The following is a 15,474-nucleotide window of genomic DNA, read 5'->3' on the forward strand; positions in this document are numbered from 1 at the left end:
TACTTCGGTTTTTTTCTTTTACTGCCCAACCCAGTCCAACCCAGCATCTTTCACTGCCCAGTTCAGCCCAACCCAGTCCCGAATAGATACCTCTTTCATGTTAATATGTTTTATGCTAATATTGTGAAGAGTAGAGATTAATGTTTTATGCTAATAAATATTTTAAAGAGTAGAGACACGGTGTGATTATTTTACTATGATTGAAAATCAATTTAGACAAAGACATACAAAGAAGTAATTATCACAATTAGCGATTTTTTTTGTCTGGTAAAAAATCTGTTTGGCTGGTAAAAAAAATCAGATACTCGCCAGTTGGCTGGTAAGCCAAAACGTTAGTTTCCTCCCCTGTGACTAGTGTGTGACTGTAGTGTGTGTGTGTGTGACTGTAGTGTGTGTGACTAGTGTGTGTGTGTGACTAGCGGGTGTGTGACTAGTGTGTTTGTGACTGTAGTGTGTGTGTGTGACTGTAGTGTGTGTGACTAGTGTGTGTGACTAGTGTGTGTGTGACTGTAGTGTGTGTGTGTGTGACTGTAGTGTGTGTGTGTGTGACTGTAGTGTGTGTGACTGTAGTGTGTGTGTGTGACTGTAGTGTGTGTGTGACTGTAGTGTGTGTGACTGTAGTGTGTGTGTGACTCCGCACAAAAACCTTGTGAAAATACATTTACACGACTCAAGTAATTCATGAGAGTACTCTGTCTGGGAAAACATTACTCGTGTCCCATCACTAGTTCAGACCAGGCAAAAAAAATGCCTCTGGGTAAAAAGTAAAAAATGATCTCCTCCACTGACCACTCCGACCGCATACCGAGTGTTCACATGAGGGGAATTCGTATAAAAAAATGAATTTGTGGTTGAAGCCACAGAACGGGTATTTTAAGTCCATATGAATCATAGGATTGCCATAACCTCCTCCGCCCAGCGCTCATGTAAGTGTTTGCTTTTCCACTTGAAAAAGATAAAAATTGTAAATAAATGGTGCATTTATATAACTCTTTTATCCAAAGCGCTTTACAATTTTGTTCCTCACATCACTCACACATTCACACACAGACGTCGGAGGCGACCATGCCAGGTGTGAATGGAACTGTGTGAATGTGAAGCAGGGCGTTCCTGAAAAAGAGCATCTGTGCAGATCTCCTTGTTGTGAATATAAGAAGGTATATTGAAGATGGCTGGTGGAATTTAATGAGGTATATTGAAGATGGCTGGTGGAATTTAAGGAGGTATATTGAAGATGGCTGGTGGAATTTAATGAGGTATATTGAAGATGGCAGGTGGAATTTAAGGAGGTGTATTGAAAGATGGCTGGTGGAATTTAAGGAGGTATATTGAAGATGGCTGGTGGCAACACGGACAGTGCTTCTCAAACCTTTTCATGTCAGTGACCCACAAATGTATACTTTATTTCCCATTCTGTAGATTTATTTAGTTTTTAGATTTAGTTTAGAAGGTGGCGGATGTGTATGTATTAGGGCTGACCTTGAATAGTCGACTAATCGATCGAAAGGAACCTCTTAGTTGAATGCAAACAAATAATTATTATATATATATATATATATATATATATATATATATATATATATATATATATATATATATATATATATATATATATTAAGGCTGTCCCCGAAGCCTGTTTTTGGGATTCGAACTTCGTCAGGGTTTTTCGAACGAATGTTCGAACCTTCGTTTTTAATTAAAAAAAATCTTTTAATTAAAAATATTTATTTTCAAAATAAATTCTTTTTATTTTTATTTTTATAAATATCCTCAAACTAAATCCTCAATTTGAATAAAGTGATCTGATTAAATGAGTCTTTCTTTTTTTATTAAATCAACTTTCTTTAATGAATATAACTTGGCAGTTTTTTTTAATACTATAATATTAGTGTAGCCTAATCTTTATCGGCAACTGTGAAGAAAAACCCCATTGGTTTAAACAGAATGAATAGACACATACAAAAAAAACATTCGGGCTCAGCCTTAATATATATATATATATATATATATAACTAAAAGGAGAAAACCTTCAAAGGAAAGAAGGGACCGCACACTCCACAGGACTCGTTTTTGCTTATTTATTGTTTGCACAACGCGTTTCGCTGTCGCTTCCTCAGGTGCTATGCAGGTGCTATGCATAGTCCTGTGGAGTGTGCGGTCCCTTCTTTCCTTTGAAGGTTTTCTCCTTTTAGTTTATTTATCTCTCTTGCGCTGACCTGCACCTCCAGTCGGGGTCCAACCAGATGTGCACGAGTCCTATCTAGTTTAATATATATATATATATATTTTTTTTTTAATCATTCTTTCCAAAAGCAAAGAGGCCTAGAAGCATGGCTAACGCTAAACGCGCGCATACCAGCAAGGCTATAACTGCCTAAGAAAACTGGCACAGAGGCACTGAAAGAGGATTTCACACACTAGACTTAATATCAAGATGTATCCATCAGTGGACCAATTGCATGCTTTCGCAGAGGACAAGAAGCCTTCAGTCGACTCCTTCAGTCACTTTGGATGCCAGCCATGCGGAGTGCTAAAGGGCTCCGTATGCCAGCGTCCACTTCAATGATGGAGCTCTCATATTTGCAAACGCATAAACTATGTCTTAAATTATGGCTATGTGTCTAATCTGGCCGTCGCTTATCAATGACTTGTTTGCAGTCAACATTGTCAAAAAGGATTGTTTTTTAATCGGTTAATTTCCGTTTTATTGAAAAACTCGTTTTTTGAGAGTTTCAGGAAAATATAAAGATTCTGTGATAAACGCCCTTTACTGGAATATTCTGGAATACACAAAATGTTGTAATTTTTCGGCCTATTTATGAATAGTTTTCAAATAAACGCTAGATTATCGATAGTATATGTTTACTTATGCACGCTATATAAGCGGGCTGAAAAATCGAATCTCTTATTTCCTGATCGCACACACACACACACACACATATGGCACACGCTGATATCTCTGTGAAAAAAGTTCTGATTATCCTAAGATTGGTAAAATAGATTCCTTACCTCAGATCAGATGTTCTCCAAAAAGATTATTCCAATTCCTGATCGCCATTCCAAATATCGATCGCGTTTATTGATCCAATGCTGGATACTGGAAATATGTATTCCACGCTGTTTTTGGGCTCGGAAATGACTTGGATCCTCTCGGGTGGCTTGCCCCGAGAAGTAAAATGAGGAAGCTGGATCCCCCCCCCATGTGTTTCATTCAGTCTAATCCAATGGGGTGCAGTACAACAGGGAGAGACGATAGGGGGCGGTATTTTCCCAATGGAGCTCAGAGAGAGTTTGCAGCACTAACGTGAGACTAGATTGATGAAATATGAATTCAAATCGCTAATAATAAAAAGAAAAGCGAGATTTATCGTCGCTGGCACTCAACGGTTGGCATGAACTAACGATAAATCTCGTCGCTGGCACTCAAAGTGTTAAGCACGCCCTACAGCCCAAATGGAATGATCCCCCCCCCAATGACTTTTTTATTTGCATTTGGGGGGGTAGTCGACTGCCAGTCGACTATCGGCACATTCTGGCCAATCAAAGTCGACTATACAAATCCTTAGTCGGGGACAGGCCTAATACGGTATGTATATGTATATATATATATATATATTAGGGCTGACCCCTATTAGTCGAATAGTTGACATCGATCGAAAGGAGCCGTAGTCGACTGCCAACCTCTTAGTCGAATACAAAAAAAATATGTATATATATATATTTTTAAATATTATTATTATTATTATTATTATTATTATTATTATTATTATTATTATTATTATTATTATTATTATTATTATTATTATTATTATTATTATTATTATTATTATTATTATATATATTTTTTCTATCATTCTTTCCAAAAGAAAAGAGGCCTAGAAGCGTGGCTAACGCTAATGGCATGCATACCAGAGGCTAACTGCCTAAGAAAACAGGCACAGAGGCACTGAAAGAGGATTTCACCCATCTAATGAACACACTAGACTAGACAAATATCAAGATGTATCCATCAGTGGACCAATTGCATGCTTTTGCAGAGGACAAGAAACCTTCCGTTGACTCCTTCAGACATTAAGCACCCCCACAGCCCAAATGGAATGAAAAAAAGAATAATAATAATTATATTTATTTTTTTCAAATATATATTTTTTCATCGTCAACTAATATTCGACCAATAATTTTTCGTCCAATCATAGTCGACTATCCAAATCCTTAGTCGGGGACAGCCCTAATATATATATATATGTTTAGCTTGACAATCCCATTTTACTGCAATAAAAATGATTGGAATGAGGTGAACAGACTGAAAACATTATCTTATTACATAAAACAAATTAGTTAACGTGTATATATATATTTTTTTATTGCAGACAAGTTATCCGGTTGGGACATAATTTGTAGTAAAAAAGAAATAAAGGTAATAAAATGCAATATATCGTGACTACAGTGTTTCCCCTGAAAACCTTTTTCATGTTTAAGTTAAATGCATCAATCTGGTGCACTTTGAGAGCAAAATAAAGAGGCTAGATCTATGATGAACTTTGTGCTCAAAACACAAAATCGACTAGACTGCAGTGCTTTCTCCCTGCAGCCTTTTCCTCAGGTCAGTCTTTTACATTAAGCACCCCCCACAGCCCAAATGAAATGATACAAATAAATAATAATAAAAATAAAATATTATTATTATAATTTCTTTTAATAGTCTAGTTCAGGGGTCAGCAACCTTTAGTATCAAAAGAGCCACTTTTCCCCCGTCCCACAAAATAAAATGCTCAGGGAGCCGCACAACCTATTTACCCTTAAAATGAAGATAACACAGTGTATAACGTTTTATATATCCCCAAGCATACCCCACATTTAGCATAAAATACCTGACAATTGCATACCCAAAGTAATTTGCGATTTATTATACTTTATACTTATAGCACACAGTTTGTTGCATTAATGGGATTATAAAGCAACAAAAAGAAACATTTTGACTTTTTAATTGCTGTTTTTACCTGTTATAACAAAGGAAAACCTCAAACTCTTATGAAGAGGAGAAAAAATACTGGCTGTGTAGACCTATTTTTTAATAAAACACAGAAGAGGAGACAAAACACTGGTGTCTGTAGACCGACTTTGAAATAAAACCCTGAACTATTCAGGTATATTTGAGTCCTTCCCTTATTTGTGGAACATTTATCAAATAAAAAGTAGTCCACTTTGAAAAAAGACTACCATGTGTAGACCTACTTTTAAATAAAACACAGAAAAGGAGAAAAAACACTGACATCTGTAGACCTACTTTGAAATAAAACCCTGAACTATGCAGCTCTATTAGAGTCCTTCCCTTATTTGTGGAAAATCTATAAATTTCGCACCACATATCAGGCATACAGGCAAGCCTTTTGTTGACTAAATATCTTAGTTGATGAAATATTTTTTCATTTCAGTGTCACAGTATGACATCGATCTCCAAAATAAGAGAAAAAAAAAGTAAAAAAAAAAAAAAAATCTTCTTTTTTTTTTTGGGCCAGGGAGCCGCAGCTGATTGGCTAAATAGCCGCATGCGGCCTCGAGGCCGCAGGTTGCCGACCCCTGGTCTAGTTCATAGCAGCGGCGGTCCTAATTCAGCAGCGCCGCTGCTGAATGCATATAGGGGAAACACTGCTCTAGTATTGTGATAATATCGAATTGTAGGGCCTCTGGTTATTCACACCCCTGCTAGGTGGGTAGATACTCAGAGGACAGAGTGAAATCGAGGTAGTTGTTGAATATAATAGTTGGGGAAATTGAACTATTCCCCATTTTGCCATGGGAACCCCTTGACGTAGGGGTTGTGGTTAGTTACCAGTGATTTTAAACCTGATCGTGTCCTTGTTGTGTCCCATGATGTGCAGTTTGTCCCCTGTAAGAAGAAATACTACCGGTACCTGATGAAGGAGAAGCTCACCTCGGCTGACCTCAGATCAGTCCTGGAAGACAACGGCATGCTGGGCTCCAGCAGGACCGACAGCTATATGCTCCACCTGGTCGTGTAAGTCTGCTCGTGTAACAAGAGTATTTGATGATATACCTGTTAAGCTGTAGCCCTATTTTCAGAAAATGTGTAAATGGAAGATTGCTCCACTTCTACAAGTTCAATTAGCATGTTCTTGGTATCTAGGAACATCTAGGGACCTGGGGGTATGTATTCCCAGTGTCAGAAATATTGTGTCTGGGGGCGGCTGGGTAGCGCAGTGGACTAAGCACTTGCCTACCACCGCAGAGACTCTGGCATCGATTCCAGCTGTCAGCGGTACCTCCGGCTTGGTCAGTCGTCCCTACTAACACAATTGGCACTGCAGTGTTAGCACATGCAAGCAACGATCAAGACAGGGGAGGGGAGAATTGGCACGGCTAAATTGGGATGGGAGAACATTTGAAAAAAGGAGGAGAAAAAGTGTATAAAAAATATATATATATATATTGGAATATTCGTTTTGGAATCCGACCGGCCACAGGTAAGGACAATTTAACATCAATTTCAGCTTGATCATGCAAGGATTTCATAGGCATCCCCCTGCTCAGCCTATGTTGTGGTAATAACGAATGCCATTATTGGCAATCAATTAATCACAAACGACCCCCCCCCCCTTTCATGCATTCATGATGGAACGTAATACCGATCATATGCATTTGGATTTTTAACTCTAGCGTGTGTGTGGATGAAACGCCAATGGATTTAACGTTAGTAGCGTTGCGCCTTATAAATAGCCTCACAGGAATTATCCCAGATCATTCCGAAATAACACTCATATTCACCACGGTATAAAACGGGAACGTATTGATGGAAAAGTTATTTCTTTATGGCATATTGAATGGAAGGTTCATACTGTCAATTGACAATGATATTGGATCCATAGCTATAATATAAATTATAGATTTAGCTCTACAAACAACGTGATGCACAGTGAACGTTTGTAATGGAAAGCTGGCCTTCCTAGAGTGGGGCCCGTCTAATGGCTGGCCCCGAATGTGTTAACATCCACATGTGAGCCCTCATGAGGACGATTCGCAACGCGCCACTTTGCCGACCTCTAGCGGCTCGGGTGTGCATTTATTTTAATACTATATATATATCAGGGCTGCAACGATTAGTCGACATAATCGACGACGTCGATTATAAAAAAATCGTTGACGAGAAATTGTTGCGTCGATTAGTCATAAAAAAAAGAAAAAAAAAAAAAAAAATTTTGTGCACTACCTATCTTTGTGAGAGTGGCTTCTCAGGGTTCCAGACAACATCATAACATGATGATCCCATAGCAAATTTTGGACATTGAAAACATTGTTCCCCTGCAGGAGATGATGATCAGACTAGACACACAATACATTACACACGTACTCCTCTCACTCACACACAGCGATCAGAGTAAGACACACACATACACACTCCTCTCACTCACACACAGCGATCAGAGTAAGACACACACACATACACACTCCTCTCACTCACACACAGCGATCAGAGTAAGACACACACACATTCACACTCCTCTCTCTCACACACAGCGATCAGAGTAAGACACACACACATTCACACTCCTCTCACTCACACACAGCGATCAGAGTAAGACACACACACATACACAAATTACACAGTACACACCTCTCACTCACACAGCGATCAGAGTAAGACACACACAAATTACACAGTACACACACTCCTCTCACTCACACAGCGATCAGAGTAAGACACACACACATACACACACACACGGACTCCTCTCACACACAGCAAACAAAAGTTATTTAAAGTACACTTCCACTTTAATTTGTATTATTTAATTTATTTATCTTGTTATGAGTGATTGCTGTATTGTTCTTCAAATACATTTTCATTTAAAGTGGCTTAAAGATCCAAATTCAAATGTTTCATGAGTCATTATTTTAATTTGCTATGGGATCATCATGTTATGATGTTGTTGTTTGGTCCTAACAAGAGTCTCAAAGTCTGGGGTGATGGTAGACAAGCAACTCTGAGGTCATGCTCAATGTCCAATCTGTTCCTCTGCTCTGTCTTCAGCTGGACCAGAGCTGAGAAGCCACTTTCACAAAGATAGGTAATAAAAAAAAAAAAAAAAAAAAACGTTTTTTCTTTTTTTCTTTTTTTGGTTTGTTGTTGTTTACATTGGTTTTCGATTAGTCTAATATATATAGAATTAAAGCCCTATTTGTTGCCTGTCGATTGCCCTTTCAGGTGACAAAATCCGTTCAGCGGTTCTCGAGTTACATGCCGATATGTGAGGTGTGCGCCAAAGTACACATTACCACCCGACTCCCGGGGCTCTAGCTCCGTCAATCATTTGGTGATCTCGAAAATCTTTGGACAGCCAATGAGTGTGGCTTTCCAATGATACCCCACATGGGGATCTAATACGGTCGCTATTGATCGACTTATGATAAAGAAAAGCAGGGTCCCCTTATAAGGGGACCTTACAGCTTAACAGGTTGCATGTGCAGTAAATAATTTAATATATATATTTTTTTTATTACATATATATATAAAATATTTACTGCATATGTTATATGTGACTATATCTGTCTGAATATACAGTACCTTCATACAATCTTTCTATATACCTACTTACTGTATGTAACTATATTTATTTTAATGCAAATTGAACCGAGAGGGCATACATACCCTCATCTGCACCTTGACTTATTTACACTGCCTACTTGCTCATATGCGCATACTCAGAGTTAATTATATTGTTTACACTTAATGTGCAATAATTAGCAGTGGGTAAAATGCAATGTGCAATACAGGGGGGGGGGGTGTAGTGTTGAATGAGGTCATATTAATGTGTGTGTGCTCCCCTTCCAGTATGATGGCCCACCATCAGACCAGTGACAGTCGGCTGAGACCAGAGGACGTCCTGCAGTGTGTGAAGAGACACCGTCTGTGTCCCCAGGCTGAAGCCTGCCTCCGGCTCCCAAGGCCTGATATACAGGAGCTTGCAGGCCTTGGCGTTGAGGTGCGCAGACACAAACACATTTTCTGTCTCTTATACTTTAATCAGGGTATCTGTGGGGTATTAAAAAGTCTTAAATATCATAATTAAAGTAACTTAAAGTCATAATTCTCAATTTAGGCCTTAACATGTATTAAAATTCTTACATTTAATTAGCAAAGGTATACATTTTTGGGGGGGGGGGGCAGCCCGGCTGTCGGGAGGTGAAATATTATTAAATATATTAAATGTTTTTGTATTCAAGTCGGGGCTACCGGGAGCTTGGTGCGTCTGGCGAGAGCTTGTATGGAACGCGCAAGGATTGAAAGTAGCCAGTTCAGTATCGCTATGTGTTTTTTATTTTTTTTGCTTGTATGATGTGAAATTGCACTCTGCCAAACATATTTTCGTTGTACTGTACTTGTGCAGCATGATGACGATACATTTTAATCTAATCTAATTAACAGAATTGGGTGGGGGAACAAATAAACCCCGCCCCATTCCAAGGTCCCCACCCGTACGCTGCGATGGCCGTCATCCTGCTGATCAGCGAGGGTGTGGAGGACGTGCAGTCCCTGGTGTCTCACCTCAGGGTCTGCATGTCCACCACTGCCATCACGGAGTTCCTCTGTGAGATGGCCATGTTCCTGCTCGCCATGATGAGGAACAACGTCCTGCTCAGTAACAGGTGAACACAGCCATCTCTCATCACTGTGTCCTCTCTCTCTCATCACTGTGTCCTCTATCTGTCTCATCACTGTGTCCTCTATCTGTCTCATCACTGTGTCCTCTATCTCTCATCACTGTGTCCTCTATCTCTCATCACTGTCCTCTATCTCTCATCACTGTGTCCTCTCTCTCTCATCACTGTGTCCTCTATCTCTCATCACTGTCCTCTATCTCTCATCACTGTGTCCTCTCTCTGTCTCTCATCACTGTGTCCTCTCTGTCTCTCATCACTGTGTCCTCTATCTGTCTCATCACTCTGTCCTCTATCTGTCTCATCACTGTGTCCTCTATCTCTCATCACTGTGTCCTCTCTCTGTCTCATCACTGTGTCCTCTATCTCTCTCATCACTCTGTCCTCTATCTCTCTCATCACTGTGTCCTCTATCTCTCTCATCACTGTGTCCTCTGGCCTCTATCTGTCTCATCACTCTGTCCTCTCTGTCTCATCACTGTGTCCTCTCTCTGTCTCATCACTGTGTCCTCTATCTCTCTCATCACTCTGTCCTCTATCTCTCTCATCACTGTGTCCTCTATCTCTCTCATCACTGTGTCCTCTCTGTCTCTCATCACTCTGTCCTCTATCTCTCTCATCACTCTGTCCTCTATCTCTCTCATCACTGTGTCCTCTATCTCTCTCATCACTCTGTCCTCTATCTCTCTCATCACTGTGTCCTCTGGCCTCTATCTGTCTCATCACTGTGTCCTCTGGCCTCTATCGGTCTCATCACTGTCTCTCTGCAGACTACACTACAACATCTACTACGTTCTTCACCTGATGGAGAACGCTCCCTCCTCTGCCGGCGTCGGTCAGGACGGGTGAGCATCTCCATTTGAAATGGTTTGATATCACACTTCCATCAGTGCAGTCCAATATGATCTACATCGGAATAACATGCGTTTTCTGCATATTCCATCCACTAATTGTGATATATGCAAAAGCCCCATGTCGGAGCCTGTAGAATTTAGGTTTATTGTGACTGCTGACTTCCTGTTGTTGTTGTTGACAGGATGCCCCGTTTCCGCTCGACCCACGAGCAGCAGCAGATCCTCAACCACGACATACAGAGCAACCATCTGGCTAAAGTCATGGCCTTCGCAGGTAGCGACACCACCCACCTGTAGGGCGGAGCGACGTGCCCCGCTAGACCATAACATGAAGTTGATATTAACTCATTGGACGCCACTCACGAATAAAGTCGGGTTAATTCGCTGACGGTTGAGCGCCAAATCCGAGAAAAGTCGGGTTTTCTATCGTTATTTATTTTATTCGATATTCCCATTCATAATCCATCGAGGGAGCAGTGTTAATTTTGTCAACGAAAATTATGACGAAAGATGTTCGTCAACGAAGCTTTTTCCCACGACGACAACGAGACGTGATGTCACGTTAATGTTGATCATGTGACACTAACGTGACTAAATAATTAATTAAATATCGTTGACCACAACTGAGGACACAAAAATGGAGTTTACAAAAACCATGACGGATTCTCTCTTAATTTATGTTGACTAAAACAAGATGAGACAACATTTTTATAACTTTTAGAATAATTCACGTTATTATTTCAGCATTTCCCATTTCCGTTTCCGGGGTAAGCTCTGCAGTGTTTATGGCTAAAAGCCAAGCTACATACGTGAGGCTAAAAAACGCGTCCCAGGTCTCTCGTGACTACAGCTTATACCAATAACCATGAACGGAATCTGCTACTCTCTCAACACTCCTGCGGCAGCCGAACAGTTCTACCAAAAGAACATAGCATTTAAGACGACGGAGGCTGAGAGGATGGCTAGGCTGCCAGAAGTTTCAAGTTTCTTTAATAGTTGTCATACAGAAGTACAGAATACTTTCAAGAGCTAATAGCTAATAGCCTGGGAGTCGGGACCTATATCCCAGACACAGACTTGCTCTCTTTCATCTGTGTACACCCACTACTATCAACATTACACATGGATACAACAAGGACAAGACCACGTTCACTTAAAAAGGTAATGTTGGTATGAAAAGAAAAGAAACGGACGAGTACTAACACTGAGATTGACCCTGCTATAAGTTGTTATGAATCCCTTTAGCACTTGAAGCACACTAAAACATCGTAATGCCTTTTTATTTTTCATATAACGTTGGGTACATGCTCAGTAGAGTTAGAACGCTCCCAGTCTTAGGGGCTGTGATATTTTGTTACCACACTTTATGCACATAGAAGTGCGGTGGCAGGTTCGCTAAGCTAATGTTGTGTTAGCCGAATGCTCTGATGCCATTTTAAGTTTTAAGTTTAAAGTGACGTCAGCGATCTACGGTACGACTCGACGGACAAAAGGGAATGTGTGTGTGACATGTGTGAAATTTGTACAGTAGGTCCCAGTGAGAATTGCAATCAGTGTGTACTGTGTATTTAAACTATCCTAATGTTGCTTTGTTGGTAAAAAAAAAAAAAAAAGCTATTTAAATCAGAATATGTTCCATTCCATGTCTGACTATTTCTGAATCTATTGACCATTTCAAGGAATGTTTGGTTACTATTGGGCTTCTAGCCTTCTACTGAACTTATTGTGAATCAGCTGATAGGGTTTTGGCTAGACTATACTTAATAAATAGAATTGCATTATTTACAATATAAAAATATAAAATGCCTTTTTTTCATTAGCGAAAACTAGACAAAAATCATCAGTTTTCTGCGACTAAATCTAGACAAAGACAAAATCGAGACTAACACTGACTAAGACTAAAATGCTCAGACATTTAGCTGACTAAAACTGACTAAATGAAAAATAAATGCAGATGACTAAATATGATAAACAAAAAAGGAGCACTTGACACATGACTAAGACTAAAACTAAAATGAAAATAGCTGCTAAAATTAACACTGCGAGGGAGCCTGTGTTATCATTGGGAATGACTCTGAGATAGCAAACGTCCAATACCGCCGCCTGCTGCCTGCGGCCGGTATTGCACATCCTTGGAAACTCTCTGGCTTGGTCTGTGCGTCGATCTAAAAAGTCCGGTCCGGGTTTTCCTTGTCGGGCAGGACAAGCATTTATAATGCATGGTTGAGGAGAATCCAGCATTCCCGGTTCATGTTCTTTGTTGGATTATGTTGGCAACACGATCTACATCAATACTTGGAATGGCGATCAGATAACGACGCCCCCCCCCCCCCCCATCCTTTCATGCATTCATGATGAAACATAATACCGATAATATAGCGTTGATTTCAGATTTATTGTTGATACAGGCGAGAAACAGCACAGTTTTGAGTGAAATGCACTAAACGCTGCATAGTGTCGTTTTCTGGGATTAGACAGGATTACTCTAAAACTATACTCATATTCACCACGGTATAAAACGGGAATGTATGGATGAAAAAATTATTTCTTTTTCACAAATTGAACGATAGATACTCGATGTCAAATGGGCAATAGTATTATATCCATAGCTATGATATTTAATATAGTTTGAGCCCTGCAAACACTGCCATGTATTCCTATTCTTTAAAGCGGTGGCCTTCTTACCACACGGTAAACAGCGACCTCTGGCGCTGATTGAGTTAAGACGAAGAGGAAAATAAATACATAATAATAATAATAATGAACGTTATTTGTAGCATCTTTCATACAAGACTTGCAGCCCAAAGTCCTTCACAGCAGTAAAAGAAAAATAGCACAAAATTGGCAGATCAATGCATAAAGTGCAGACATAAAATAAATATTAAATGAGCATAAAATAGATAGCAGCAAAATGGACACGGTCATGGTAAAATAGATGAGGTAAAATAGACAAGGTCATGGTAAAATAGACATGGTCATGGTAAAGTAGACGAGGTCAATACACAATGATGGTGCAACGGTGAAGACCCTACCCTCTGGAACCATAGTGTTAGACTTTGTTGGCTTTTAATTCATGTTACTGATCCTGTCTTCCTTCAGGACAGACTCTGGGTTGTGTTGGTTTGTTGATGAAGAAAAGTCACTCGAATCAAATCTCCCCTTGAGATAAAATAAGACACACATGCTCTCAGTATTCTCTTCATAACACAGGTTTATTGGCATGAACTGAAATGTTACAAATAGATCAGGTTGCCCTCAGGTCCTCTCTGTGAGATACCTTACCGAAGAGCACATATCCTCTCTTTCTCTGGCCCGATACTTGTCCCAAGTGAACTTAGATGGTAAATGGTGCATTTATATAGCACTTTTATACACTTTACACTGCGCTTTACAATTTGTTCCTTACATTCACACATTCACTCACACACCAATGGCGGAGGCGACCATGCAAGGTGCCAACCTGCTCATCGGGAGCAATTAGGGGGTTCGTTCAAGTTCAACCTGAAGCATCTTGCTCAAGGACACTTCAACACGCTGGAGGAGCGGGAATCGAACCGGGAACCTTCAGATTACCAGACAGCCGCTCTACCTCCTGAGCCACTGTCGTCCCCCCAACTTAGACCTATATAATTGTCTTAATGGTTTTATCTTCTAAGAAATCAAACATCTACCCAAATCCTTCAATATGTACCTGTGCTAGTCTAGGATCAGATTCCAACTTCACATCTTTTTCTTTGTGTGTCATACAGTATAAGGTACATGTACATTATAGTGAAATGCTTGGTTCTGTATGAGCCTCCTGAGATTGTGCTTCATACAGTAAAAAGGTAAAAAGAATAAAGACCAAACACTATACAAAATATAAAACTAAAATGTACAAAATGCAAAAAAGAAAACACAAAATGCTTAAAAGAGGTAGTGCGAATTTGTAAGAATAAATAGATAAAATATGGTGTATAAAAAGTGTTTAAAGTGTACCACAGTTGTAGTATCACGATACCGGTTCTAAGAAGATAACAAGGCAAAAACCAAAAATATCAGGAAAAGTTATGTAATATAATATTAGATGACAGCACATGGAAATTCTTTCTAAAATGATTTTTTATTAATATTTTGATGCCGTTGAAACTTATATAATAAAAATATCACTATTATAGCTAATGTCCATTTGTTATTATGTGTATTATGTATTATCTCTCCATTCCACACTATGTTGGAGATATGATAAGATTGTATAAACAAATTATGATATATATACAGTACATATGTAGATCAATATCTTCCTTTTGAATTAAATAGGTTCAGGAATCAGGATTGTTGTCATGTCACTACTACAAAATCAAATGTACACACACACACACACGAGAGAGAGGTAGAATGGCTTATAGCAGACTTAATGATTCTAGAATATTTCAGCTAAAGTTAAATATTTATCATCATCACCTATCCAGTTAGTTTTTATGGTGTAATATTCGTATTTATTGTGCCTATATATAAGATATAAATAAGATTGGTGATGAACCGTGTCTTGTTTTGTAAGCCCGTCGTCGCTGCAAATGAGGGTAAACCTTAGTAGTTGAAACGAAGGTTTGAAACGAAATTAAATAAAATTCTCATAACCGTCACCAGGGGGCATCCTCTCCCTGAACTACCGTCGACACCATGTTAAGTGTGGGAGGCTCAGTGCATACCATGGAGGTGTAGAGCATGAGAACTCTTGTATGTGGAGTTCAAGTTTGCTTTTTATTTGTCACGTATAAAGTACATGTACATTACAGTGAAATGCGTGGTTCTGTATGAGCCTCCTGAGAATGTGCTTCATACAGTAAAAAAAAAGTAAGTAAAAGAGGAATCAAGTCCCAACACAAATATACAATATACAAACTAAAGTACAACATAAGTACAATGAAGTAAAAATGCAGACAATGAGGTAAAAAAAAGG

General features: G+C 39.3%; 1 protein-coding gene across 2 annotated transcripts in view; it reads left to right on the plus strand.

Moving 5' to 3' along the window:
• The window catches only part of fbxo18 (F-box DNA helicase 1), an 85,654-nt gene that overhangs the window by 15,666 nt on the left and 54,514 nt on the right, over positions 1-15,474 (plus strand). Inside the window, exons 5-10 of one of the 2 annotated variants that reach the window (XM_084330145.1) lie at positions 5,883-6,019; positions 8,852-9,002; positions 9,244-9,306; positions 9,446-9,666; positions 10,449-10,523; positions 10,715-10,806. In XM_084330145.1, the coding sequence (XP_084186271.1) occupies positions 5,883-6,019; positions 8,852-9,002; positions 9,244-9,306; positions 9,446-9,666; positions 10,449-10,523; positions 10,715-10,806 (739 nt within the window). The remainder of the gene's footprint in view (positions 1-5,882; positions 6,020-8,851; positions 9,003-9,243; positions 9,307-9,445; positions 9,667-10,448; positions 10,524-10,714; positions 10,807-15,474) is intronic. The other variant, XM_084330146.1, reaches the window with a different exon arrangement.

The sequence above is a fragment of the Notolepis coatsorum genome, assembly GCF_963971535.1.
Source record: "Notolepis coatsorum genome assembly, chromosome: 15".
Classification (NCBI taxonomy): Eukaryota; Metazoa; Chordata; class Actinopteri; order Aulopiformes; family Paralepididae; genus Notolepis; species Notolepis coatsorum.